A 27,235-nucleotide genomic window follows, 5' to 3' on the forward strand; every position below is an offset into this window, starting at 1 on the left:
ATGAAATTTAACTCATCTCATTGTTGAAGTGATGAATGATGTAACGTTTCCAGGTTTCCTCTAACATCTGCCGAACATACATTATGGCTTCATGGTTTAGGGGATCTAGGCTTTGTAGATGTTACTCCATTATTTCTCTAAACAACCATTGAGATTGTAGTTTTTTGTTGTTGTTGTTTTGTTTTTTTTTTTTGAGACAGAGTCTTGCCCTGTCGCCCAGGCTGGAGTGCAGTGGTACAATCTCAAGTCACTGCAATCTCCGCCTCCCGGGTTCAAGTAATTCTTCTGCCTCAGCTTCTTGAGTAGCTGGCACTACAGGCATGCACCACCACTCTTGGCTAATTTTTGTATTTTTAGTAGAGACAGGGTTTCACCATGTTGGGCAGACTGGTCTGGAACTCTTGACCTCAAGTGATTCATCTGCCTCAGCCTCCCAAAGTGCTGGGATTACAGGGGTGAGCCACCATACCCAACCAGAGATTGTATTGTTATTTCCATTTTTCAGACAAGGAAACCAAGGCTTCAAGAAGTTAAATGACATGCCTGAGGTTGTATAATTTGGGTGGCCAAGAGTTACATACAGCCAAGTCTCTCTTTCTGTTTGCTGTTGCCTCTTAAATTCTCCAATTTGACCTGCTTTTCTCTGTTAAATAGCAAATCCTTCTCTCTCTTTCCAGGAAGTGTTCTTCAGTTGCCTGTAAACACTTATTTTGAGAATAGCACTGCACTTTTTCCTGCAATGTCCCATTTGATAACATCAGTAGACTCAAATGAAGAGAGAACCCTTTTTAATCACTTAAACCTTCATAAGTAGAATAGGCAATCAATGCTAAGTCAGAGTCAGAGCTTTCTGACACTCACCATGTGCGTTTTATTGAGACACTAACAGGAGAGAATCATGTATGATTACCTTTAAATGAGAATATTAACAAGTTTATGTTTCTTCAAAATATTTGGTAGCTTATGATGGGGTGTTAAGTGGTTTCTAATATTTTCCTAAGATCTGACATAAAATACTTGTTTCTAAGGTTGTCTTTCAGTATCTGTTCATCTGTAGCTGAGTAACACAGAGAGATTCTTCCCCAGGTCTTGCCTCTGAGTGACAGTCTTAAAGGCATCAGTTGTGGTAGTGGGGGCCAGCCATGTTCAGTCACTTAGGCCTTCCCTTCAGTGTGAAAAAATCTGGCTGGACCCACAGGAAACGGGTTGAGGGACTAAAGCAAATGGCTTCTGTTTCTTACATCGTTTAAGGAGTCCATGCCCAGATGGCTAAGACAGAGAGGATTGAAGAGGAAGGGTGTCAAGGATGGTACAGCTCCCAGTCACAGATATGGTGGCTTCCACAGAGATCAGGAGGAGTTCTGAGCTTTTGGAAACTACCTGAAAATCTTCCACTAGCTCTCTTTACATGCCTTGGTGACAGCAAGTTCCTGACTTTTTTTTTTTTTTTTTTTTTTTTAAATGGTGTCTCACTCTGTCACCCAGGCTGGAGTGCAGCAGTGTGATCTCTCGGCTCACTGCAACCTCTGCCTCCCAGGTTCAAGTGATTCTCATGTCTCAGCCTCCAGAGTAGCTGGGATTGCAGCCACCTGCCACCACACCCAGCTAATTTCTATTGTATTTTTAGTAGAGACAGGGTTTCATCATGTTGGGGAGACTGGTCTCGAACTCATGACCTCAAGTGATCCACTCGCCTCAATCTCTCAAAGTGCTGGAATTACAGGCATGAGCCACCATGCCTTCCCTCCTTGATCATTTTTGAAAAGGAGAAATCCAGGAACAGACCCAAGGGAGTTACAAGGTGGAGAATGTTGAAGGTATTTCTCAAAATGCTATTCCTCTTCTCAACACCAGTTCAGCATTCTCCAGAGATCTGGTGTCTTACACTGCCTTTTGTGCTGTAAAAGCCAAATGAGAGGCATTTAAATTATTTCTGTTGCCTAGGAAAGAGAAATATTATCCACAGTAACAAAATCATCAAATTTTATTATGCACAAGTTAGTGCTATATATTTAGGAGTTTTGCTTTAGAGGTTATAATTTAGAAAAATGGGACAGCTTTTCATTGGCTTGGAAGTTTCTATTGTCAAAACACATTACCAGGAAAGTACAATCCATTGTAAAATTATAAGGAACTGCAATTCAGTCCTATTTTGACTTTATTTATAAAAAAACAAATTAATAGCAAATGAATAAAACTTTTAAACCATTATCCGGGTAATAATACTAAACAAAACAACTAATAAAACAGCCGCATTCAAACAGCTGTTTAAGGAAACCCAATGATACTTCATCCATTGTCAAACTTGGCATTTGAGCAGAATAAAGACCAAAGTAAATATTTATTGATTCATGTGAGAATACTGAAAATTTCTCTTTTATAAGTAGAATAAGCAAATAAACCATGATTTATAAAAACCCTGGCTAACTAAAATCAGCTAATGGGTCTATTCAAAAAATTCTTATCATGTAAACTGTGAACTGACAATTATAATTGAAAATTACCAGTTTCTCTATGAATTTAATATACATATAGTTAACCACCTGCTTGACTGTTATACAGAACCATTTAAACGTGCAAATGGATGTACAAATGTTTGAAGTCTTTTGAACCAAACACATTAATTGCCAGTCTGTGTTAATGGAAACACTGAATGGATGCCTGCCTCTCTCTGTAATAAATATAAAAATTCCCGGGGCTTCCGAGTCTCCATACTAAGCACACATGGAGGCTTTTCATAGGAAAAGCTCATTTAGAGATTGAACCCCTCAACCCCAACCAAGTAGGTGATAAGGAGACAGGAAACGTTGGAATTGCCAGATTGACTACAAGCACACTGCATTCCTAACACTGTTCGGTTCAAGTAGGGGTCTGCAGCCCAGATGGCTACAGAATTGGCAGTGAGAAGTAAGGCAAAGTTCAAAGCAAGCCCAGGGGCACATTTAGTGCCCAGTTTCCTCCCTGTTGACACCTGGGCAGGTGACCTTGTGCTTTTCCTTAGTGGCCTGGGGACCCCCATTATGACTTCCCCTGGACCTGTCCTCACCATGCAGTGATCCACAGCTAAGATGCTCTTCCTCCTTAGCAAGATATATCAGCCCCCTGTCCTCTGGCCCGCGGGCCCTGGGTGTTTCAAGTAGGAATACAAGGACGGCCTGGGGTGCTCCTCTGCCCAGCCTCCCACTCAGCAGGGGCCATCAGCTGCCCGAGGTAGGGGCCTCTCTGAAGGCAGGTGGTAGGCCCCTCCTGCAGTCACTTTTCCATGACTCTCTGGCCATTGGGGTGTAGATGGAGGGGGCCCCAGCTTGACTCTGAGCCAGGGCTCAGTGATGTATGTTGATGCCTGGAAAACAGTTGGGGGCCTGTGGGGTCTGGGAAGACCCACCCTAAGGTAAGAGGATGCCAGGGAAGCTAAGTTTGGCTCAGTTCCAGAGCTTGAGTGTTCAGAAGGGAGGTGAGACTCGGGATCACCTGATTTTTGTCAGCAGCCCAGTCCTAAGATTGTACGTCTGAGTCTTACCCAGAGGAAAATCTGCAAACGAAAAGGTGAAAACGGCAGTTTCTCTAAAAACAAGGTAATAGGGTGGGGCACAAGAAGCTGTTTTTTTGTGGGGAGCCTCTACAAAACAAAATATAAATCGACCAGGTGCCGTGGCTCACTCCTGTAACCCCAACACTTTGGGAGGCCAAGGCCAGTGGATCACTTGAGGCCAGGAATTCAAAACCAGCCTGGCCAACATGGTGTAACCCTGTCTCTACTGAAAAAAAAAAAAAAAAAAAAAAAAAAATCAGCCGGGCGTGGTGGTGCATGCCTGTAATCCCAGCTACTCAGGGAGGCTGAGGCATGAGAATTGCTTGAATGAACCCAGGAGGCAAAGGTTGCAGTGAGTCAAGATCGCGCCATTGCACTCCAGCCTGGGCGACAGAGAGAGATTCTGTCTTAAAAAATAAAAAAATAAAAATAAAACAAAACATAAAATGAAAAAAATCATTCTTCTTCACTTTCCCCAAATCAGTCCTAGCCTGGGATTGTGAAGACTTCAGGGCATTAGAGGTGATGCTAAGAAGTAGTGGAGACTGACTTATTCCTGGAGACTTTTAGGAAATTCTTGGGAGTAGAAGATGGACTTGGCGAGAAGCTGAGATTTTTCAAGATCAAGTTGGGGTAAGAGTTAGCAACATGGGGATCTTGTTTTTAATGAACCCAATTCACCTCCCCAGGCTGACGATGCCTGGGAACACCCAGACAAGGCGAAGCATGAGTTCAGTATTACCTGTCAGATGTGTTTCTCACCTCCCTGTCAGATGTGTTTCTCGCCTCTGCTGCTGTCTTTCACCTCTCCTCTGCCTGCCCGGCCTTCAGCTTTACTCTCCAGGCTTGTTTCTGAATGAGCTTTAGGTATTATCAAAAATACTATCCTTTAACCTCAAAGGATAAAGACTCTTCCCTAGTGAAGATATGAGAAGATGAAGCCACAGTTTCTGAGGGCCATTTCGAGAGTGCTCTGGGCATCCTTTGAGCACATTCGCGTCACCCTCCTTTGCAGTTACTCCTCGTACGATGAGCATACCACCCGGTCCTGGGATTAGACAGGGAGAAGGGCCTGCTTTCACAGGCCCCAGGCCACTGTTGACAGAGCCACAGGAAGAAGAAAGAGACCCAGATCTCTTGGGAAATCAGGTCCTCATTTATTTGTAGGCGAGAGAGAGAGAGAGAGCAGAAAATCAAAGACAACCTGAGAAACATGTCTGTAGCCTCTGACCATGGACACTTGTCCACAGAATACAAGTCCTGAAAGGAAATGGTGTGCAAATCATCTGTGGTCTGGTGACCTCTAATCCAGAGCCAGGCCTCGGTCCCTGGCAGCCCCTGTGGGCAGGCCCGGGGTAGGCTGGGCCTCCACACAGAATGGGGAAGGAGAGGGCACTAGAACTGGGGGAGATGGGAACTGAACCAGCTGTACTGCTGATCTCTGTGGGGGATGCCATCCAAGTGCCAATGGCCAAAGGGGCCTGAGGTTTGTGGCCCCATCCCAGTGTCGTTGTTCATTTCTGGGAAGACACTCTGCATGGGGACTGTTTAGTGACAGCAGGAGGAATTTAGTGCTAGAAGGCAGCAGGTGATGGAAGCTTCTTGGAGGACGACAGCTGGTGTCTGTGGATATGGGGAGCAGGGTTGCCCCAGTGGGAAGAATGAGGGGAAGGTGATCAACCACACCCCTTTACCTGGAATTTAGGGGTCCTGGGATGGGGGCTTTCAATGCTAAACCTGGGGAAACCCTAGGCAAACCAGGACAAGCTGGTCCTCTGGGGAAGGCCAGGGAATAGCTGTGGAGGGCATCAGGGCCCTGGCTGGGCAAGAAGAGAGCTGCCAACTTCAGCATTGTTTAGGTCTTAAGGCATAAAGCTCCTTCACAAAAATCAGATGCAAAGAAAACCCCAGTCCTCCCTCCTTTAACACACACGCACACACACGGGCACACAAACCTACAAAAAAGATAATTTCCTCACAGTGAACTTATCTAATGTATACAGCCCTCATTTCTGCTCATAGCAGCCATTTCTGATTTATTCCTTGCTGTAAGAAATTTCTTATACCTTCCTTCCCCTGGGGTTCCTGGTGTTGGAATTGAAGTGTTGGGTATCCACTAAGTGGGTTGATCTGGGAAGGGCTTCTTCCCAGTACAGGCCCAGTCCTCTGTGTGGGTCATCCAGCCCAGGGGAAGTAATGGGTGAGCACGGCAAGTGCTCAGGTGTCCAGGCTTAGACCAGACTTGGGGCAAGATGACACATTCCAGCTCTCTCCAGCAGCTGCCATGGAGTCTGTGAAGGTATTGTTTATCTTGGAGCCAGTCACGCATTGCTAAACTTCAAAGACCCAGTGTCTTTGGCTGGCCAAGGCTGGAGAAAGAAGGTTAACATGTGGGTTTCCTGGCTTCCACCAATGTATTTCTCCCCAGGAGACTTCCCTGTTGTGTTCAGTAGCAAGTCTGAGACCATTAGAAGTCTCCCTGTTCAATGTAGATACTGTTTTAAACATCTTCCCATCAGCAAAGGGAATTATTTTTGTTTTGTTCTTGGGAGGATAATTCTGGTTGTCTTAAAAAGGCTTTACGTAAAATGAGATTAATTTTCTTAAAAACACTGCCTTTATCTGATGTAATGCCGCCACTCTCTTAGAGGAACAGCTGTTGGTGTTTGCAGCCATACATGTTTGAGATAAGTTATCTTTTGACATCATGACCAAGCATTTTTGTTTTGTCAGATGAGATAAAAGTAAGTATTTGCTGCTACAGTTTCCCCTGATAAGCAGTATTCCACTTTTATAGAAGAGGGCCAGATGGTTGAATTAAGGATGAAATAACACATATTGAAATTTGCTTTTAAATCCACCTCTGTACACAGAGGTTCTCTTAAGAGAGGTTTGCCAGGAATCTTTGGCTTTGTCCTCTCCTAATGATACAGGAACTAGAAAGAAATTATTTAGGCATTTAGTGAGGGTAAGACAGTCTTTGTCAAGGTTTCCTTTTTTAAGAAAAAGCAGCCCCCAAATAATTTCTTTTCTAACAAAGAGCAGCCTGAAAAATCAAGCTGCTGACGTAGAAAAGCAAGCTAGAAGCTTGCATGGGTGAATGCCGGCAGCTATGCCCATGGGAAAAGGCTACCTGGGGGCCAGGCATGTTCTACATGGAGGCTCCATCTTCCCTTTTCTGTGTCAACCACATGTACAGTAAAGAAGCAGGCAACATGGTGCTGGCTAGGTAGAGAATCCAGCTGCCTCATAGATTACAGTGGGCCTGCCGCCATCTTGCACTATGCAAATGACACACCTGGTCTGACCAATCCCTCGTACCCTATGTAAATCAGACACCGTCTCCTCAAGCTCCTGTATAAAATCCCATGCATTTCACCACGGAACCGAAGACCTGCCTGGGAGCTCCTCTGTCTCTACAGCAGAGAGAGCGATTCTCTTTCTTTCACCTATTAAAGCTCTGCTCTTAACCTCACTCCTTGTGTATCTGTGTCCTTGATTTCCTTGGCGTGAGGCAGCAAACCTCAGGTATTATCCCAGATGAACGATGCCACTTCACTAAGGAAGCTAAAGGAAACTAGGGACTAAGCTCAATATCACACCCCTCCCATGTGTACGCATACTTACATATACTTCTTCGTTTTAATTTAAGCAGGAGAAAGAAGTTAGGGAAGTGTTTAGGTTCCTAAGCTGTTTTTCCATAACTTGAGCTTTGTCGGAAGTCTTAGAACAGATCTGTAGCGAAACTCAGCAACAGTGAACCCTCAGTGCAGTTTCTCAGATGTGCTCATGTGTGATCCTAGATCCATCTTATACCTTGCTCTTCCAGTTTAATAGTAGGGTATTGAATCTGGCTTCCTGTGCTGCAGTGATTTAGAAGGTGTATGAAATAGGGAATTGTTTTGTTGGACTCTTCCTTATTCCTTATCTGTTTACCACCCACCAATACAGCAACTACTAAAAATAAGGCTAGAGCTCTGTGTTCTTCTAGTAGTGAGATGACTCAGTGTTGATAATGTGCCCTCTCTTGATTCCCAGGTGTATAAACAATGACATTTTTGATGAGTTTTCTTGCCCAAGGGGTGAAATTTCCAGCCAATAAACAGAGCATCTGTGTGTGAGTGCATGTCAGTGTGCACATGCATGCATGCCTTGTGTGTCCGTGTGTGTGCATTTGTGTGCTGTGTTTTGGGTGCAGCACACCAACATAGCACATATGTACATATGTAACAAACCTGCACGTTGTACACATGTACCCTAGAATTTAAAGTATAATAAAAAAAAGAAAGAAGCTAATTAACTATAGACAATAAATCTTCAGATGTTACTGAATCAACTCAATCAACCAATTCCAGCAAGTCCAAATATTTGCAGTGGTAGCAAATATGAGTAAGCGATCACATACAGAACACTTGCCATGTGGACAATCAGATGCATTCTGTCATCTAAAATTTAAAAAGCAAAATAAAATACCACGGAAACCTTCATGTTATGGGAAAGTGACTGCATATTTGTAAAGAACACAGTCAATACTAGATGTGTGAGCTGTAAATAATGTAATCATTATTATTTTGGTCTGGAACATTTTGTGTCCTTTAGTCATTACAATAAGGATCTATGAGGCTGGGGCAGCATGGAGAAATGACTATTATACCATGCAGTAACTTTTTTTTGAAAAAAGAACAAAAATAAACTTAGGGCATCTATTTCCCCCCATTTTCTCATTTAATTATAATTCCCTGATACCTTTCTACTAGTCTCGTACTGTTTGGGGGCAAACTAGGAAGAAGCTGGGGGCAAAAGACTTCTCTTCCAATAAATTCCTGTGGAAGTAGGAACCTATTATCTGTTTGTTCGTTTTGTAATGGAGCTTAAATTCTTACCTGAAATAGACACAGCTCTGGAGGTAAAGGGTGTGGAGGAGAGGAAGAAATAACAGCGTTTGTGTGTGCACATGCGTGTGTGTGCACATATATGGCAGGTGTTTGCAAACACGAGGGAGGCACCTATGCTTTCCTTGTTTCCAGTGGGAGAAGCTGCCTGAAGCGTGTCTCTTCCTGTTCAGGAAGACATCTTGGTTCCCTGAAAATTTGTCAGGGATGGTGAAATCTCCATCAATGAACACAGAAACCTCCACCAAAGAGACAGTTCATGGTGAATTCATTTATAGTGATATTCTCTAGAAGTTGACACTGGTCAACCCTTTCTATCCACCTCTACCCCATCTCAGTGTCTTCCTTTTGCTGCTGCTGCTCATCACCAACAAACTCGTGTCTGGTTTTTGGGAAATATTAGTGTGTAATGGCTTCTATAAAATAAGAGCTCTCCTTTCTAGAAAAATTTAATAGTCTTAGCAAATAAGCCCATGTTTTATAGTATTGTTTCATCAGGAATAACCACATATATTGTAGTTAAAAATGTTCTCAGCTTCCGAGTAGTCTTTCCATTTCATCAGATATTAAGAAGTGGGAGTGTGAACGAAGGAATTAAGAAACAGAAGAGAAAAAATTCACAAAATTTAATACACAAACACACTAGGCAACTGTAGTCTCTTTCCTGGATAATTTATGTTAAAATTTATCAGACTCAGAAGCTGGTATGTTAAATAGCCCAATATAGTTTCTCCTTGTTGTCTAATTTCATCACAGGTCTATCTGGCTCATTTATAATGTAGTCTTTCTATTTAAAGGCAAAATACTTCAAGCATTTGACAAGCTAAACATTAGCCCAAAAATTTGTATCAATCTGCATTTACATATTTTCTACATAAAAAGTTCTCAAACTCAAAATATTTACAAAGGTATCATGTGCTTATCGATGTCACACGTTTTCTTTGAAAAGTGCGTAATGAAAATTTCAGAAGTAGTCGATTCTGTTTCTTTTAAAATGTCTCCATTAAAATACAAATAAACTATTGATGCACGGAGCAATTTGCATGGATCTTAAGAGGTGTTCTGCTGAGTAAAAAACTGCCAGTCTCAAAAGGTACATACTGAATGATGCCATTTTTCTAGCATTCTCAAAATGACAAAATTACCAAGATGAAAAACGGATGGGAAGGCTGGGGTGAGGGAAGGAAATGGAGAGAGGGAGGGGGTGACTATAAAGGGACAACCCAAGGGAGTTCCCTTGCAGTGATGGAGCAGTTCTGTGTCTTGGTGGTGGTGGTGACGATACACACTTCTACAGGAGGTAAAATGTCATGGGGCTAGACACAAAAACATACACAAGAAAAATGACTGCATGCAAAGGCTGGCAAAATCCCTGTAAGGTCTAAGCTGTAAATTGTATTCTCAATGTCCTAGTTTTGCTAATGTACTGTAGTTACTGCAGACGACCGGTTGATGAGTACACGCGACTTCCTTGTACTATTATTGCAACTTCTTGAGAGTCTGTAATTATTTCATTATATAAAGGCAGAAACATAAATCTCTGTTGAAGAAGAGATTCTGGCAACTAAACACACTTGGAAGCAACTTAGTCAAAGGCTGGTGTCCTTTCAGGAGGCAGAGCTCTTAAGTGTAAACACTGAAGACTGTTGATTTAGCATATGCTTAGTTATCCAGGTAACCAGGTCTGCAACTCTTAGGCTGTGTAACTGAAAACAATTAATTGTTCCCATTACTTTTATGAAGATGGTAGAATCAGGACATTTCAGAGCAAGCAGGGACCACGCTGTCAGGTTACAACTCTCTGTTTTGGTATCCTGATTTGTAATGTGAGGGCTTTGTCCCAGTTTCTTTGCAGTGTCTTGCCTAGTTCTAAATTTCATACTAGATGTAAACTGCAGAAATTGTAATGGTAATCAAAAATTTTGCCTCAGTATCGCATAAGACAAATATTTCAACTTATGTTGATTATAAATGTGGATACAGAAAGAACCTATTTATTATGTAACACCATCTATTAAAAATAACTGAAGAGCAAACCAACTGGACTAATTCTTACTCCTTAGTTCAGGTGGTAGTTTTCCAGGACAGAGGGGTCTGGGCGGTTTCCTTGAAGTGACATACCATTACATCCTCCTTGTATAAAATTTAGTGCTCATAACTACTGGAGTGTTTGTGTAGAAAGGGGTGGCATACTTAGGTCAGTGTATCCCAGTAAGAGTCCCTTGACTGCCCATGAGACCTGCTAAATCGATCCTGGGGAGATTCTGGACAATCAAACACTCAAACTCAGGAGGCTTTAAAGAGTAATCCTTATCATTTGGGAATAAATGATGATAGGCTTTTTAAATCAATATAGCTTTAGTTTCCTTACTTGTCTCAACTACTTTTCTTCATGGAATGCTAAAATTGGACTACCTTGGGAAACTGAGCCCACTGGAAAAACAAAGTCAGGTTCTAGGGCTGTTCTTCCCTCATGATAACACGCCTAGAGAAAAGGATTTTAACTGCAGCAACAGTTTTTTTTTTTTGGTATTGAGCTCCCTTGTCTATAATAATTTATATTTGAAAAAAACTAGCAACTCATAACATTAATGTAATAATTTTATTAATAAAACGAACCCATAGGGTTCAAACAAGTGTACAAAGTTTTTCCTGTGGGTTAAATTGTTACATTTTTAATAATAAAAATAAGAAAGCTTTCATAGTTAACTTACCAAAAACATAACCCTTGCCTATTGTTTCTTACTATGCAAAACAAAAACATAAAGAGTTTTGCCAACAGAAGGATTTTGTGCACCAAAACATGCACATTGTCAATTTCAAAATTTCTGCATCAAAATGAAAAGTCCAAGGCCACGTTTTTGTTTTTTCAAACTAAAGAAGAGCAAGGGGGGAATAACCAAGCAAATAACAGCAGCTAAATTTTTAATCTTCATTCCCAGGTATTTTCTGTTTCAATGTAGAACTCTCCACATTCATAAAATGATATCTTCAACCTACTGCTTATGGTCAGATATGCCAGTATCAGTTCAATAAGGCAAGTCACACCTTTTAGCTATTCTCTTAAGTCCTACAGAGATAGTTTCACTTCAATTTCACAGGGACACTTCATGATTTATCTAATAAAGATGATAAAACAATCCTAGTGAAGGATTCCTTAAAGTAGTTGCTTTTCTAGATGGAACCAAATAATTAAACTTTCCCTCTCTCCATACTGGAGTTTGTTTCTTTCATTATGTTTTAGTATCATAGAGTCGAACAAAGCCTTGACAAGGCATGAACTACCACTTAGAAGTCAATAAACAGTTGAAGATGATCTTTTCTAAAGTAAAAAATCAACTGTTTAGACAACACTTAAATACACATTAGCTGTTTAAAGACACACACACACAAAAGCAAAATTTAAAAACCAAATCAAGGAATAACGTTTTGTGACAATTTCAGTAGCACAATTACTGGTCTAACAGTTTTGCATTGTGGGAATTTAAATAGCAGCTTACAATGAAAGAACTATGCACGATGCTTCCATGATTGCAGAGAAGAGAGGTAAGCCCAGAGGGTGAAAAGCATACATTTGCCTAATGTGTGTAGAAAATTCCCTGATCAAATGGCCAACTAATTTTTAAATACAAAATTTAACCTTAGAAGAACTTTTCTGTTTTTGGTGAACATGCTGATTGAAAGAAAAATCAATCATTCTTTTAAATGAAGTACAGTATTCTGCAGGGGAAGCACCAGGGTTTCTAGATCAAACCCTTAGGACATGAAGAAAACCAAAGTACTCTGCTGGTTCAAAATCTCTATCACAGGAATCCCTGGCTCCCTTCCACGTGTCCAGAGATGCTCTCAGCTCACAAAACCAACGGATGGAAGGAAAAGCAAGTGAACATGTGACCATGTAGGAGGGGAGCTAGGGACAGTAAAACACTGCTCAGACTTTTAGCAGCAACACAATCCTGTTGGTCTGAATATCCTGAGGTTAAATGATAATAAAATATTGCACCAACACGATAAAGAAAAATCACAGTTTAAACAGAATTACTGAAGAACTGGAATAATATACAACGCAGTGACTGCCATCAGTAGACCTAGGTCTCTTGACAGGAATTAAAGTTGTGTCTTTTTTAAAAATGGCACTCCTACCTTCTTTTGGTTTGGTGTTTATTTTGACATTCTCTTAGGTATACATATATTTACTTCCATTTAATGCTAACTTACTGAATTTTCCCCTTAGCCCAGTTTCATATTTCGTGATAGATGCGATTGTTGCTGTAAACAGCAGCAACTCCAAAGAAGCGTACTCAGGGTGAGAGATTTAAGAACATATCTGATAACCCCATTAGAGGTAGGTTAGAAAAAGGCCTTTTATTTTGCACTGTGTAGTTATCAAGGCATCCTGCAGATGCAACCTTTCTCCCTTCTTTCTCTGACGTGCTCCTAGGTAAATAAGATACGAGGAAAATCAAACATCTATCCTGTTAAAGCACTTAAAGGGGATAAAAAGTACAGCCTTCAACAAAACATGTTTTCACTATGAAATTCATCTTTCCCCTTTGAACCGACAAGCTTTTCGAGAAACCCTTTTTTGTTTTCATAATACTGTACTGCCAATTTATAAACTACATTTTCGTCTACCCTTGAAACAATGAAAACTGTAGTACTTCAATAGGACCTCATATGACCATGATCTCAAGGAAAGATACTTTCGATGTCTTTAGGCCTGAATGTGGTAGGAAATCATGAAGCACCCACAACCTCAGGGTCTCACTTCGTATTCGGAGCGGGCCATTTTCCTATTCATGTACACCCTTGCTTTGTTACCCTCTCCAAAATCAAGTCTTCACCCCTTCAGTTCATATCGCCTTCGTTCCACTCTTTAAAACACCATGGGAAACTCCCACAATGTTTCCACTGTTTACAGATTCCTTTCTCTCAGGTCAGCGCAGGCACCCTTTCACTTACTCTATAACCATCAGGACTTCCATTACATTCTGTGACTTTGCACATCTTCATCCCAGTTTTTAACAGGGATATATATATGACCATCATGTAAACTTGTGCAGCAATCCTGTCGGCCCACCAGAAATTTCTCACATTCTTTAATTTCTATTGCCTTCAGTCTTGATGTTCATTTATGTTTTCAAGTGAAACTTTCCTGTCTCTTTCCCAAAAAGGCAGAAGGAAAAGAACCAACATTCTCATTTGCTGATGAACACAGTGATTTCTGAAATATGTTCAGAGAATGAAGGAAACAGGCTGGGTCTCTTCTACATCGCTAGGATGTGGATCAACCTGCAAAAAAAAGAGTGGACTGAGATTAGTGTTGTAGCATTATTTAAAAATGATTCTAGTACCTATTTCTAATTATATGACGGTTATATGCCAGGTTGGTCAGAGCCTGTTATTAGTAAGTTCCAGAAGGTGCGTAAGTTCTCTGTATTCCATGGCCAAATAACACACCTTAAAGGCAATCCACAATACTGTATATAATGCCATAGATCACGAGGAAAATAGTAAAATCTGGTAGATGAATCAGCGATGATCTATTACCACTGTATAAACAAATTTAAATGTATCCCTTACTAATTACGAGTCAGCAACAGACACTGTAATAAATGGATGACAAAAAATGATTATTTGAAAAGAATACAGTAAAAGTCTAATTTTCTTTCGCTTTGCTTACCTCTGAATAAAGAGGTGGGGGTTGAAACCGGAATTCTTGTATACAGGCAAACATAGGACAGCACACTTCTCCCTCACAGTTAGGGGGTTGAGGGTAAGGAGGAATGTGTCTAGAGAATTCTTCCTCTGATACCACATCTGCATAATTTGGTGGTGCTGAAATAGAAATGAAGTTGGAGTTAAGAAATCCACTCAAAAATTAATCTCAACTCTTAACTGTTACAAAAACAAGAAACAGCTAAATTTGAAGATAAAAATATGGCATTCTTTCCCTCTCATCAGCAAGGTTTTATGCATATTACAATAAAAAATAGATTCTCCTTTTATTAAACTACTACTATTAGATTATATTCTAGTCTCTTGAGATGTAGGTAAACAAATATCACTGAAATATGACTACAGAAAATACATCACACACCATTCATTTGACAATTTTTCATTGTTTTCCTATTACAAATAGGAATTAGGAAATGTACATCTTATTCCTGAACCTGCTATCAGCAGCTTTGCGTCCTAGATAAAGCTAAACTTTCAAAGACCCTCCCAGGACTAATGCTTTATGATTTTTTAGTAGTAGGAATAAAGATACCTATAGTAGCAGTACTAATCAACATTTGAGCATTTAATAGCTTATATATTCTGTTCTTAGGTATTTTCTAGGTAAAACTTCATTATGAAAGAACGCCAAAATATTTTACCTTCAGGCTGTTCTGGCAGGGTCAGTGTCAACCAGCTCATATCCATACTGAACTGGCTGGCAATGCTGGAGTTTCTGCTGCCAAAACCATTATATGGAATTGTACCAATCACTAATGGCAGTTCGAGCATTAATTTTTTAGCACCAGGAATGTGAATGTATACCTGATAAGCCAAAAAAAAAAAAGAGAGAGAGAAAGGAACAAATGTAAGGTATACCTCCAGTAGGTAGCCCAATTAATTTCTTTTTTCATAGAAACAAATGCTTTTGTCAGCTGCCACCACCCCCATCACAATTCTCAATTGTCTTGATTAAACAAAATGAAGAGTATACAAAACATAGTGAATGTTCTGTGACAGAGAACTGTGTCCTTAACATGCACCATTGTAGGTTTGCATGGCTTATATAATAATTATAGAAAATTAAGGATATGTCTTCAATATAACAAACACCCCTTAATGTACCTCAATTCTTTTATGGCATTCTATTAAATCCCCTGTGGGGAATAGTTTTTTATTAAAAACAAGGGCCAATCTTCATACAGTCCCCAACTGGTGTTAATGCTGAAATAAAATGACATTTTTATAGGTAACTCTACATATGCACAGTAACATGACATCAGCTATTGTCCATCATGCACATTTTTTTTTTTTTAAAGAGCTTTGCTTACAGCTAAGGAATAGTCCACTCTGATAATGCAGCAATCCAGGATGGACGGAGTAACAGGTGGAATTTTTAGCGTTTTCCCATTCCACGTGTCCGTGCTCCCAGAAGCGATGTGGTTTCCTCGCACGTTGGCGACCATGTGTCGAATGGTCTTTGTTTTTCCACTAGCCAAATATGTCTGCGTTTGGAAAATAGCAGCCTTTGGAACAATCAGACGAGAGGAACAATTCTCTATTTCTGCATAGATTGGAATAGCTTCTCCTGAAAAGAAAACAAAACCAGGGAGGATTCAGAGACTCTTGAAAAAGTTCTCACCACAATGGATTAGGGCCAGATAGCTGAAATGTTCCAACATCACTTTAACAAATTGAGAAGCTTTGATGGAAAACATTGTAAATTCAAGCCAGAGAAATAAAAATTCACTGCAGGTTGTGGTAGATCTTACTTTCTAATTATTGCATTATTGACTTTTCTAAAGTAGCAATATTGCATTAGCAATTCTAAAGATATGTAAATGACCAGTGTCTATATAAATTAGGATAAGACATACAAATAAATGATTCAGGACTATGTTAAGTATAGAAGATCACTAACAAACTCATTAGTGCTTATCAAATTAAAATCTGCCCAACAGGAGAACAAAGCCTTTGCTTTTAAGGAATTAATAATGTTAAGGCACAGAAGGAATCAACGGATGGATTAGGCAAGTTTTATAACATTATGGCTCCACATCATACCATTCCATACTGAATTCCTTTCTAACAAGTCAGAATCCTGGAGCAGGGGCCAAATCCACTGCTGGAAATGGGCCCTTCACTAATGGCAGTTCCAGTAACAATCTGATTGCTAAGTTTGTTAATACACTACATTCCAGTCCCATGTATTTGCATATATTAAGCCAGCATGGAATCAGAATGTCTAACAGCATTTCATACTCCAATAGTTCTCTTCTTAGCAATACAACCCTGGAGATTCTTTTGCAACATTAAAATCAGATGCTGGCATTTTCTCATTCCTCTAGTTATACTCTTTGTTACTAAAGTAACAGGATCGAAGTCAGAGAAAAACAGGAGTTTGACTGGAAACAATTCCTCCGTTTAAAAATACTTAAATATCAATTATTTATATTAAAAATGTATCACTATTCATGTTTTAAAATACTATACACGTCATACAATTACAAAAAACACTATTTAAAATCACTTAAAGTTAGCTAAGAAAATGAATAAAATCTTTCATGTGGACTTTCAAGCATTTTGCTTACCATTACAGTAGCCCTTTCTTTCAATTTTGGCACTCAGCGAGACTGGACCAGAAGTGAAAAACCAACAGCCAACCATTTTCTCTTGAGTTTTCAATACAGGGGTCTTGAAAATTTCAAACAATAAAACAACCTTAATTAAACCACTCTAGAGAACTCATAGAACTTAAAATTATATCTTTCTTCACAGAATGGCTGTAAGGAAATACCAAAAAATGAATAAAACTTTCTTATCCTCATGTAACATATTAGGCCAAATATGCACAAAAACACAGGGTGTTAAGACTCCCCTTTTAGGAAAACTACAGTGAATTTTAAGATTCAAAAATTAGCGGGACACCATCTTATTTTACCCTGAAGTCATTATGTTTCCAGGAAATAATATACCATGTTTTTTTAAAAAAAATCAAAAGCTGTATTAGTACTTATAAACATGACAGAATTATTTTTAAGACTTTATATATAAAAGTCAGGTGGAAGGATAAATGATATAAAAATAAAAAAGAATCAGAACATTGTATTTATTTTGGCATTTAATAAGTGGAATAAGCAAACAGCCTCTTCCCATCACTTACTTCAAAATGCATTATCAAGCAGAAATTTCATGTGTTCTTAATTTGGAATGGTTTTGGGGTTTTGTGTAATAGTACAATAACATGTGTAGTGTTAACAGATCTGAAAAGCTTATTAAACATACTGTCTCACTATAGTATTCTATAGTGTCAAGAGAAGTTACTGCAAGATTTACAATGTTCAGTTTACAAGTTACACACACCAAAGCTTTCTGCAAAACCCAGTTACTTGCAATATTTTTTCTTTATTTATATAAAGAATAGTAAGGGATCAACAGCATCTGTTTTTGGCAAAGACAAGTCCCTTTAAATCAATTCCCACAATGGTCATAAAAACTTTAAAAATATTTAACCTCCCAATTCTAAGTAGTTTTTAAAAATACAAGCTACTTGGCATCACCAATTTTCAAAAATGGTTTTAAAGCAGCTATTAAAGTCATAGCTATAAGCCAGGCCAGCTGGGTGCTGGCTATTTTATGATTCCTACCACAAGAGGCCATGTAACCACAGCATATCTGCTATCTTTTCATAATCCAAAGGTGAACATTAAATTCTATTTCTTTTTCATGCGAAAATAAGACTTAAACAACAACTTCTAACTGCTAGCTTTTTCCTTGTCTTTAAAAACACAGGCTAGAAAAACCTCCAACACGAAAAATATATCTTTGTCACATCAGTATCGTGATGGAAAGTTTAAATTATCTCAGTATTTTCTATGAAGTAAAAAAAATCATTCATTCATATTTAAATGAAGAACCATTAGGTCCTAGTAGCTGTCATGAAAGTACAAGGTCTAATTTTATATTATTTTGATAATATGGGTTTAGATAAAAGAATCTAACTCATTAGCTCCCATCTTGCCCATTCTGTTGTTACTTATAGCCTGATCTTTCTTATCAGTCTACAGTATTTCTGGTGATTATTAGAAGTTCAATGCTTTAATGTGGCCAAATCTGTCATAAGGAAATGATAAGTGAAAGGATCTCAGCGGCAGCTGCATGCACTTACTTAATGTTAGAAAATGACATGCAAAATGGCAGGATACATAGCATAATGGCCTGAGCTTCAATAACAGGCTGAGCATGATTAATACTCTTCCATAATTACTGTTCCTCAACCTGCTATTACTGAGGAGTTTAGAATACCCCAGTCCTGTAAATGTGGCCACTCTGGTAAAAGTAACTACTCTCTGTGTGTGCATTATTGTTATTAAGCCTTATTAATGCATTTCAAGCCTGTGTAACTTTTTGGCAAAAGAAGCCCTGAACAGCAGGGACATAATCAATAGTATTAACACACACAATTTGTAATTTGTCCAACCTAGAATCATATATTTATAGTGAATGCCTTTGGGTTACAAGACTGTGTTTTCCAAGCCATCAGAAAGTGACAGGACAGACTACCAGTAAACTGGCTAAATATAGATCCCACTGTTGAAAGGAAGGAGGAAGGGAGGGAAGGAGGAAAAGAAGGAGGAAGAGAAAAAGGAAGAACTTACTAATAATGCTGGTGTGTTGACATCGACATGACTAACAACCTGGAGTTCCCGCTTTACACTCTGATCAGGTACCTTGGGTCGTTCCAACACTGCCCGCACACAGTACTGAATGCTTCCATATTTCCCAGTAAACGAGGTGACCAAAGGCCTGAAACCAACCAAAGACATTAATTATGAGTTCACTTTGCAGTTAAACAAAGCCAAAAAAAAGCATGGTTTAAAATGTTTTAGGTTGGAAATAAAAAAGAGTAAGTCTATTTAGGGGCTATGCAGTATAAACATGCATACTTGAGAATCAGAAGATACCTAGCAGTGATAAATTTGAATGGACATGCTGCAGAGAAAGATAACCACAAAATTGTAGCGTTTCACTTACTCAGATGGAAGTTGAAAGCGAAACGGAAATTCATGTTTTCCAGGCTGTAATAAAATGATGCCTTCACCTGTAAGAGATTGTATTTTATTTTAATGAAGGGTGGTTAGTATTAGCTCAAGAGTTTTCACAATGTAAATTAATTTTTTGAAGGAAGTTTTTCTCTCTGCAAAATGCAGCATACTCCAAAAGTTCATTAAACAAATGTAGAGAATTAAATTTGAATGTGTGTGTGTGTGTGTGTGTGTGTCTACGTGTTTTAGAGATAAGGTCTCGCTCTATTGCCCAGGCCAGAGTGCTACAGCCTTGAACTCCTGGGCTCAAGCAATCTTCCTGCCTCAGACTCCCAAGGAGCAGGGACTATAGGCATGTGCCATGGTTCTTGACTAATTTTTAATAATTCTTTCCAGAGATGGGGTCTTGCTATATTGCCCAAGCTGGTCTCAAACTCCTGGCCTCAAATGATTCTCCCACTTTGGACTCCCAAAGCACTAAGCTTATAGGGGTGAGCTACTGCACTTGGCCAGTTTTTACCAAGTACCATAACACTTATACATACACACATACATTCCACTCTCAAATAGACCAATTACTAAAGTGCTAAGGCTCAGAACTCTGACATACATATATATGTGTATATGGATATGTATATATGTGTGTGCGTGTGTGTATATGTAAAAATCACAACTGCCTACCCCCATTCTATTATACTAACAGGAAATACCAATATTAAATTGGACCGAAAACTAATTTAGCAAAAGACAGATTTATTTTGGGTATACCAGAAACATCACACTGAGTGTTCTTCGAGCAGAAATGGAAAGGGGTGAAAACTTGATGAACATTATTAATACTGGGTATAACACAAAACAGCCAAACCAACAAGACAAGCTATTAAGCAAGTCATGTATGTATCCTTGAGCTCTCCTGACTAACAGAGAGTTTCTTGGTGGCTAACTTGGAATACAGAAAGGGCTTTACCAAGCATGGCCAGGGCCCTTTTCTCAGCTTTGGGTTACCAGCTCCATTTTATTTCATGCAGAAACTTATCACTGGATTGTGAGAAGGCCAAAATGCAGGGTGTGGAGGGACTTTGTAAGGCCAGAGGCACCACTGAAACCTCTGATGAAGGCACCAAGACAATCTGTTTAATTCAGATCCAAAGTAGACTTCATGGCTTTCACGGTTGGTCAGGAGGCTCTCTTGAGAGACTTATACACTGTCCTTTCATTTCATGCTCAGATTTAATATTGAATTCCCTTATTGTGGATAGGATAAGATGAAGAAATGGGAACACAGAGACAGAACTCTGAGATTTGCCTGGTCATCTGACACTAAAATGAAGATTTCTACTTTATCCATTCACTAAAAAAAATTTAAAGAAATCAGTAGTGAAATGGGAATTTTTTATCCCTTAAATAAAAAAAGAGTTTTATTTTATGACCTTAACCAAGTCAGCTGACATTTCAACTTTGTACTTTTAGAAGATAGGAACACATTACTGACCCATTAAGTCTTCTGAATCTATCCCCAAATTTTTAATGTGTTAACATCAAGGGGGATAAAAAAGTGACACACCTGCCACTTAAGTCAATTTGAATACTCCACAGGTGGGTGACTGGAGGCAATGTGAAGAACGAGTTACAGGGGCATAAGATCATGTTAAATTCAGTGGCAGGGCAAGTCCCAGTGGCTGAGGTGTGCTCAGGCAGGTTGCAGCACAGCTACAGTACCAGGGACCAGGGACCAGGGACCAGGGACCAGGGAAGCATCTCGACCTGACAGCTGTGGAGTGAAAGGCTCAAGGCAATCCCAGTGCTCCTAAAAGAGCTGGGCTAAAGTTCTAATTTGAAATTATTAGGTTACAGAACATGACCAAGTATTTACAAATGTTTTGAAATGTGTATTTCATTTGAGTTTAAAATGTATAGTGCTTAGATTTCAGGCACCGTGGATAATCCTCAAATAGACCGAGGGAGGAAAGGAGATTACATGTTTGTACACAAGTAATGACCATAGAGTGCTAGAACCTAGAGCATCCACAAAGGAACATGGGTGGGCCCGACATCTTCAGGACCTGAGGGCTGGAATGAAGACAGGTAGGAAGGGAAATTTAGATAAGGGAATAGCATGAGGAAGAGCATGGCAGGCATTTATGAGGAACAGAGTTGCCCAGGATACTGAAGAGAATGAGAGACATGAAGTTCCCTTTTCATTAAGAAACAAATCGACATAAGATCTATATCATTTAAAATTAGACTTTCAACTATCTCAAAACATAAACCGGAAAAAGAAATGGAAAAACTGACAAAAATGGGTTATAATATTTGGAATTCAATCTTCGTTTTCTTTTTCTCTTTCTCAATTTTTGTTTTTAATGTAAAAGGTTCACAAGCTGAACCACGTGCCCATTTCTGCTTCTGAACCAACCGCTCATTATTTCTGTCTTGTATACTGAGCACTACAAAGTCACAGGAAGATGTTTCGATCACTAATGGTCTTACAGCCAAAGCTCATAATTAAAGGTTTTGATGAGCCATGGGATGCAGAAGACCATTACAGAGGCAGAGACTGGGGCTCAGGAAGGGTGAGGGACTTGCATAAGGTCACACGGCTGGTGGGTGACCAAGAACTGAAACCAACTCTCTGATTCTGTCTTGTTTTTCTACTACAATTTCTCAATAAAAATATGAAGAAAATCAATCACAATGATAGCAAGTAATTGAATTAGATTAAGGATGTCAAAGAATTATCTGGAGAGCATTTGTGAAAACAGATCCCAGTGCTACATAATATGGATTTCTAAAAAATCTCCTTAGGTTATTGAAACACAGCCAGGTTTTGTAATTAAATTACCCCCAGAATCTAGACTGTGTCAAGATGCTAACTTCTTCCAAGCTATAGATATTAGGGGTGACTTATTTTTTTTCCTCAACTAAAAGAGACTATGATTTTAAGCAAAATGTAATTGTGCCAATAGGTGCTATGATACATTCTAAAACAAGTTTAAGATTTCCAAATTGTCTAGTTTTTACATTCTGTTCCACATGTATATATGTGTGTGCGTGTGACGAATAAACATCTGACTTGTGAATTAAAAAAATATTTGTTAGCCCAGATTTTACCAAAGCAGTTTTTTATTGCTAATCCCAGGTTCAGCTGCTTTTAATTTTACATCTATTTACTCAGCAGTTATAGGCCCAGAGATAGAGTCCAAAGTCCTGGAGAAAAATCAATGTATGTCTCTCTCCCAAGGTCCTTGACTCCATTCAGCTGTCTTGCAAATTGTATTGTCTGCTTCCACTGGGGCCTGGGTTGATCCTGGAAGCCATACTGAGGAGAGTGCATGAAGGAGTAAGAACTATCACTAACACACTGTTCCCATTGATCCAAAAGGCAGTTTTGGTTCCAAATATGGTTTTCCTCACTACAATTTTGGGATCACTCAGATGATCACTTACCTCGAGGACTTCACTGTGTCCACAGTAGGATAAGGCAAAACCACATATTCTGTTATATTTTGTATAAGACATAGCACATAGATATAATGCGTTTACTTTTCAAGGCGAGGAGGTGCATACCATTGTTTTATTTGATAGATAAAAGCTCATGGCAAAAAGGTAAGTTTAAACTAGTTTCTATCCATGAAATAAGAGTAAGACTCATGGTTCTTAGTATTTTCGTGACTGAAGGGATCCAATTTTGGTATCTAATATTAATGAAACACTCATGTAGTGTGTCCCCACATGGGTACTTCTGGAAAAGTCTACACTATGAACTGGACTTCACCACAGTGAGCAGGAAGGGAAATCCCGACACGCCCAGATGCCCTTGTCTCTAAACGCATTTTGAGTGGAAAGAAGTGGGGGACAGCGGAAGAAGCGGGTAGGAGGGGAGGAAGAGGATGCGGAGGAAACAGCAGCAGTATCAGGTAGAGGCACAACTCTTACTAAGTTGCCCTGCTCCCCAGAAGAGGGAAACCAAGCATGATGGTCAAGTCTAGAAAACACTTCCTCTGAACTCCTACCCCTCAGGAACTACTTCCCTATTCCCAAAACCAAATTTCTGCTAATTCATCATGAACCAAGAACGTACCCAGGATAGGGAGGAGTGGAGGCCATAAGACACGGGCACCGCAGAATGGAACCTCATAGCCGCCGGTTCCACCGTCCCTTCCTCGGACCAGAAGGAACAGTACCTAGATTTCTGGATCCCCCACTGTCCAATCACAGGTTCCCACCGCACGCAATGGCCCCCTCCCGTCGCGGTCCTAGGAAATCCCGAGCCACTGGTACCGGTCAGGCCCCAGGGGCGGGTCGCCAGGTAGAGCTGCGCAGCCAGGACTTGCGGTCTCTCCTTACCCGAGAGGCTAGGCCGGACCCCACCCCCGGAAGCCCGCCCTGATCTCACCTGCCAGGTGGGCATCCCGCGGGTGCGCGGCCTTCCAGCCCCTCCCCGGCCCCGCAGCCTGGCGGGGGAACCCCAGGCGCTCGCCTGCGCTTACCGGCCGGGGGCTCCCGCAGGCTGAGGCGCACGTTCAGGTACTCCACCTCCGAGAAGACAGCCAGGGCCGCGGCGCTGGCCGAGGCGCGGGGGCTGGTGCTCGGGCCCCAGGAGGCGGTGGCGCGCCCCTGGGCCTCCAGGCGCAGCGCGCGCAGGGCCACCGGCTCGGACGCCTCCAGCAGCACGTGCCCGGCCACCGTCTCGCCGCTGGAGTAGCAGCCCTTGCGCTCGTCCTCGAACACCAGACCCAGGCTCTTCACGCGGCCCTCGGCACCCACGGCCGCCGCGCACCCAGCCTCGCCGCCCATCCCGCCGGGCGACTCGTCCCTGCCCCTGAGGTCGGCAGAGGCCCGGAGCCGGGGTCGCGAGCACAGCGGCGCCGCTGTCACAGGTGCTCGCGGCAGGCTGAGGCCGCCGCGGCAGCCTGCGGTACCCGATGGAGCACCGGCTCGCCGAGAGGCCTGTCGCTTTAACAAACCCAGTTGGGGCTGGACAAGGGCCGGGACAGCCCACCCCCGGCGGGCGGCCATTGGTCAGCTGCGAGCCCTGCTTCTTGCTGATTTGTTGTAGAAGGTCACTGAGTCATTTCATTGGCGCTCCCACGCGTGGGTTGGCGCAGGAAGGCCGTGCGTGATCAGGGAGTGTTGGCCAATCGGGAGGCCCCGGCGTGCACGTGCACAGGCCGTTTACTGGCTGAGGCCAGGCACAGTCCTGGAGCCCAGGCCAATAGCGAGGCGGTGCGCCCATGTGGACAGACAGTGGGAAACAATATCTGTCAGGGAGGGGGCGGAACAGGCTTATCCCCGGCTCTCGGCGTGTCAGCCGTTCCCATAGTTACGAACGGGGGCGGGGTTTCTAGCAGCGTAAGGACTTTGCAGGAGCCACTGCGTTCTCGCTAGAGCATGAAGTTGTGGCTGTAACTGGCTTGCGGTTTATGGTTACATCTGCAATACTCGAGAGGAAATAGATGCTCTGGGAGACGAAACTCGGCAATATTTCCTTCTGAGATCTTGGGGGCCGGCCGCATCGGGACTTTAATATGACTTGGAATCTTCTAACCTCCAGGTTTTTGATCCCCGCCTCTCCCAGGTTTCAGAATTCCCAGCCCATGTAAGAGCCATAGATAAGAAAAATGAGGGTTGTGGTTTTAAACCTGATACATCCTCTAAGGCGTTCTCCTCCTAAGCTCCGCAGTATCGCTGTTAGGAATAGCTGGAACTCTGATTCTTCCTGCTGTAAATAAGGTCATGAATCACATTGTTTTTGAACAACATCTGTCACTCAAGTTTCTGCCCCACCCGAAAGTTTCCTGACAACAGTATCATATCCACAAAAATTTCCAATTGCCTTGATGACTTGTTCCTCACGCCCACTGTTCCTCTGGCTTGTCCTGTTACATTTTCCTTTTTAACCTTCCATTCTTTCTCTGTTCTGTTTTTTACCATCTTGCATAGCTGTCATTAGCTGGCCATCATTTTCTTAACTTTTAAGTTGTCCCCTTATCGACATGCCACGTTTGTGAGCTGTTATGTATTGATTAATCTCACAATGAAATTTAATAATTTTCCTAAAAAAAAAAAACTCCAAGTAAAGGTTGCTCTACTACCCTCGTCCCTCGTTGAGTTTAGATTATTAATGTGGAGCTTTAATAAAGTTTTATAAGTTCAAAATTTCCTTATTACCTCTCAGAGAAAGTGGAAAAGTCACAAATTAGGCTCTGTGTAAAGTTCTGAATAGTTGCTGTTCTCTGACCATTTCGTCTGGAATAGCTCCTAACATGCTCTTACTCTGCCTACTTTTTTTTTTTTTTTATAACACAACCTGACCTTATATGTTTATCTGTGTATTATCCATCCCACTCATTTGAAACACAGAACTTGTTCTCATTCATTTTTTGACCTCTAGGGCCTAACACAGATCTTAGCATACAATAAGCGTTCAATAAATGTTGAGTGATTGAATGATGTATCCTAACCGTGTAGTATTATTGGCTCTGCAATACATGAATAGTGTTCTGCCTCTTATTCTACTAAACTTTCACTGTCTCCAGGTCATGCTTCCCTCCAAATTAAGTGGCCGGGAGAGGGAGAAAAGGACAATGGTCCTAACAGTCATGAAAGGACAAAATGGCAGGTTTTGCATTCTGTACTGGGAAAGACCAGACTCTCTGTTCTCATTTCAGTTCAGAACAGTTTTGGCCAGCCAGGCGCGGTGGCTCACGCCTGTAATACCAGCATTTCGGGAGGCTGAGGCGGGCAGATCGCAAGGTCAAGAGATTGAGACCATCCTGGCCAACATGGTGAAACCCCGTCTCTACTAAAAATACAAAAATTAGCTGGGTGTGGTGGCTCGCACCTGTAGTGGCAGCTACTCCGGAGGCTGAGGCAGGAGAATCTCTTAAACCCAGGAGACGGAGGTTGCAGTGAGCCAAGATTGCCCCACTGCACTCCAGCCTGGGCGAGAGAGTGAGACTCCATCTCAGAACAACAACACCAACAACAAAAACAATGGTTTTGGCTACAGGTAACAACAGAATGTGTGACCAACACACATTCTGCCTTTAAAAATATTTCTTGTTTACTAGACGAAAAGGTCAGCAGTTGAGTATGGACCCTTCAGATTGATTCATCAGAATCCTTTTATCTTTCTCCTTGACATACTCTGCTCTCTTCATGGTAGTAGGGATTACCACAGCTCTAAGCGTCTCCTTCTCTTCCTTACACCACAGAGTTCAACACATAAAGCAAGGGAGGGTCTGCAAGCAAACAAAAATTCTCTTTTCTCTCAGAAAGAAGATATATTTATATCCTAGATGCCCCCAACAGACTTCTTACATGTCATTGGCCAAAATTGAGTCATATGTACACCTATAGATTATTGACTGGCAAAAATAAGTAGGATTTTTACAATTCACTTACACCAGTGATTCTTCTCCGGGTGCTGAACACAATTAGAGCTCTGTTAACAAGGAAGAGGGGCAAATGGCTGTTGAGCAGTCAACATCGTAGAGCCATTTGAGTGGCTCAAGTGGGTCTGGCCAAATTTGCTATAGAGCAGAGCTGCCCCAGCCAGGCATTAAGAGGATATTAAATCAAAAATATTCTATAACTAGAGAGAAAGTAATTTATATGGTGACTCAACTCATTCACAGATAAAATTCCATTTTTGTTGTGTATACATTACAATGAATATTTGAGTTCAGCTATTATTAATATACCAGCATATGACAGTTAAAAAAATCCAATCTGACAATCTCTTTTAATTGGCATGTTTACCATTTACATGTAATGTGATCTTTAATAACGTAACAACGTTGGTGCTATAACTTGCATCCCCAAAATTCATATGCTGGAATCCTAATGCCCAAGATGATGGTATTAGGAGGGAGGACCTTTGGGGAGGTGATTAGGCCGCGAATGCCAGGGCCTTCATTAGTGGGATTAGCGCCCTTACAAAAGAGGCCCGAGAGAGAACCCTCACTCCTTCCACCATGTGAGGATGTAGAAGGCACCATCTATGAAGACGCAGGCTGCTATGGCTTAGATATGGTTTGTCCACA

The 27,235-nt window shown here is 41.1% G+C and overlaps 1 protein-coding gene across 2 annotated transcripts; it reads right to left on the reverse strand.

The window, feature by feature from the left end:
* Positions 1–9,089: 9,089 nt before the first annotated feature.
* ARRDC4 (arrestin domain containing 4) lies at positions 9,090–24,307 on the reverse strand. Of its 2 annotated transcripts, XR_009209794.1 has the most exons (9): positions 23,678–24,307; positions 19,177–19,243; positions 18,801–18,948; positions 16,734–16,836; positions 15,474–15,730; positions 14,805–14,967; positions 14,108–14,262; positions 13,387–13,716; positions 9,090–12,861 (listed from the first exon to the last, which is right to left on the reverse strand). XR_009209794.1 is itself a non-coding variant. In XM_032175178.2 (8 exons), exons 1-8 carry the CDS (start codon positions 24,204–24,206, stop codon positions 13,660–13,662), a joined length of 1,479 nt encoding a protein of 492 aa, XP_032031069.1. In that variant the 5' UTR covers positions 24,207–24,307; the 3' UTR covers positions 9,090–13,659. The 2 variants fall into 2 exon arrangements, 1 of the variants encoding a protein (XP_032031069.1); XM_032175178.2 differs by having other exon boundaries at positions 9,090–13,716.
* Positions 24,308–27,235: the final 2,928 nt, after the last annotated feature.

The sequence above is a fragment of the Hylobates moloch genome, unplaced genomic scaffold, assembly GCF_009828535.3.
Source record: "Hylobates moloch isolate HMO894 unplaced genomic scaffold, HMol_V3 SCAFFOLD_14, whole genome shotgun sequence".
Taxonomy (NCBI): Eukaryota; Metazoa; Chordata; class Mammalia; order Primates; family Hylobatidae; genus Hylobates; species Hylobates moloch.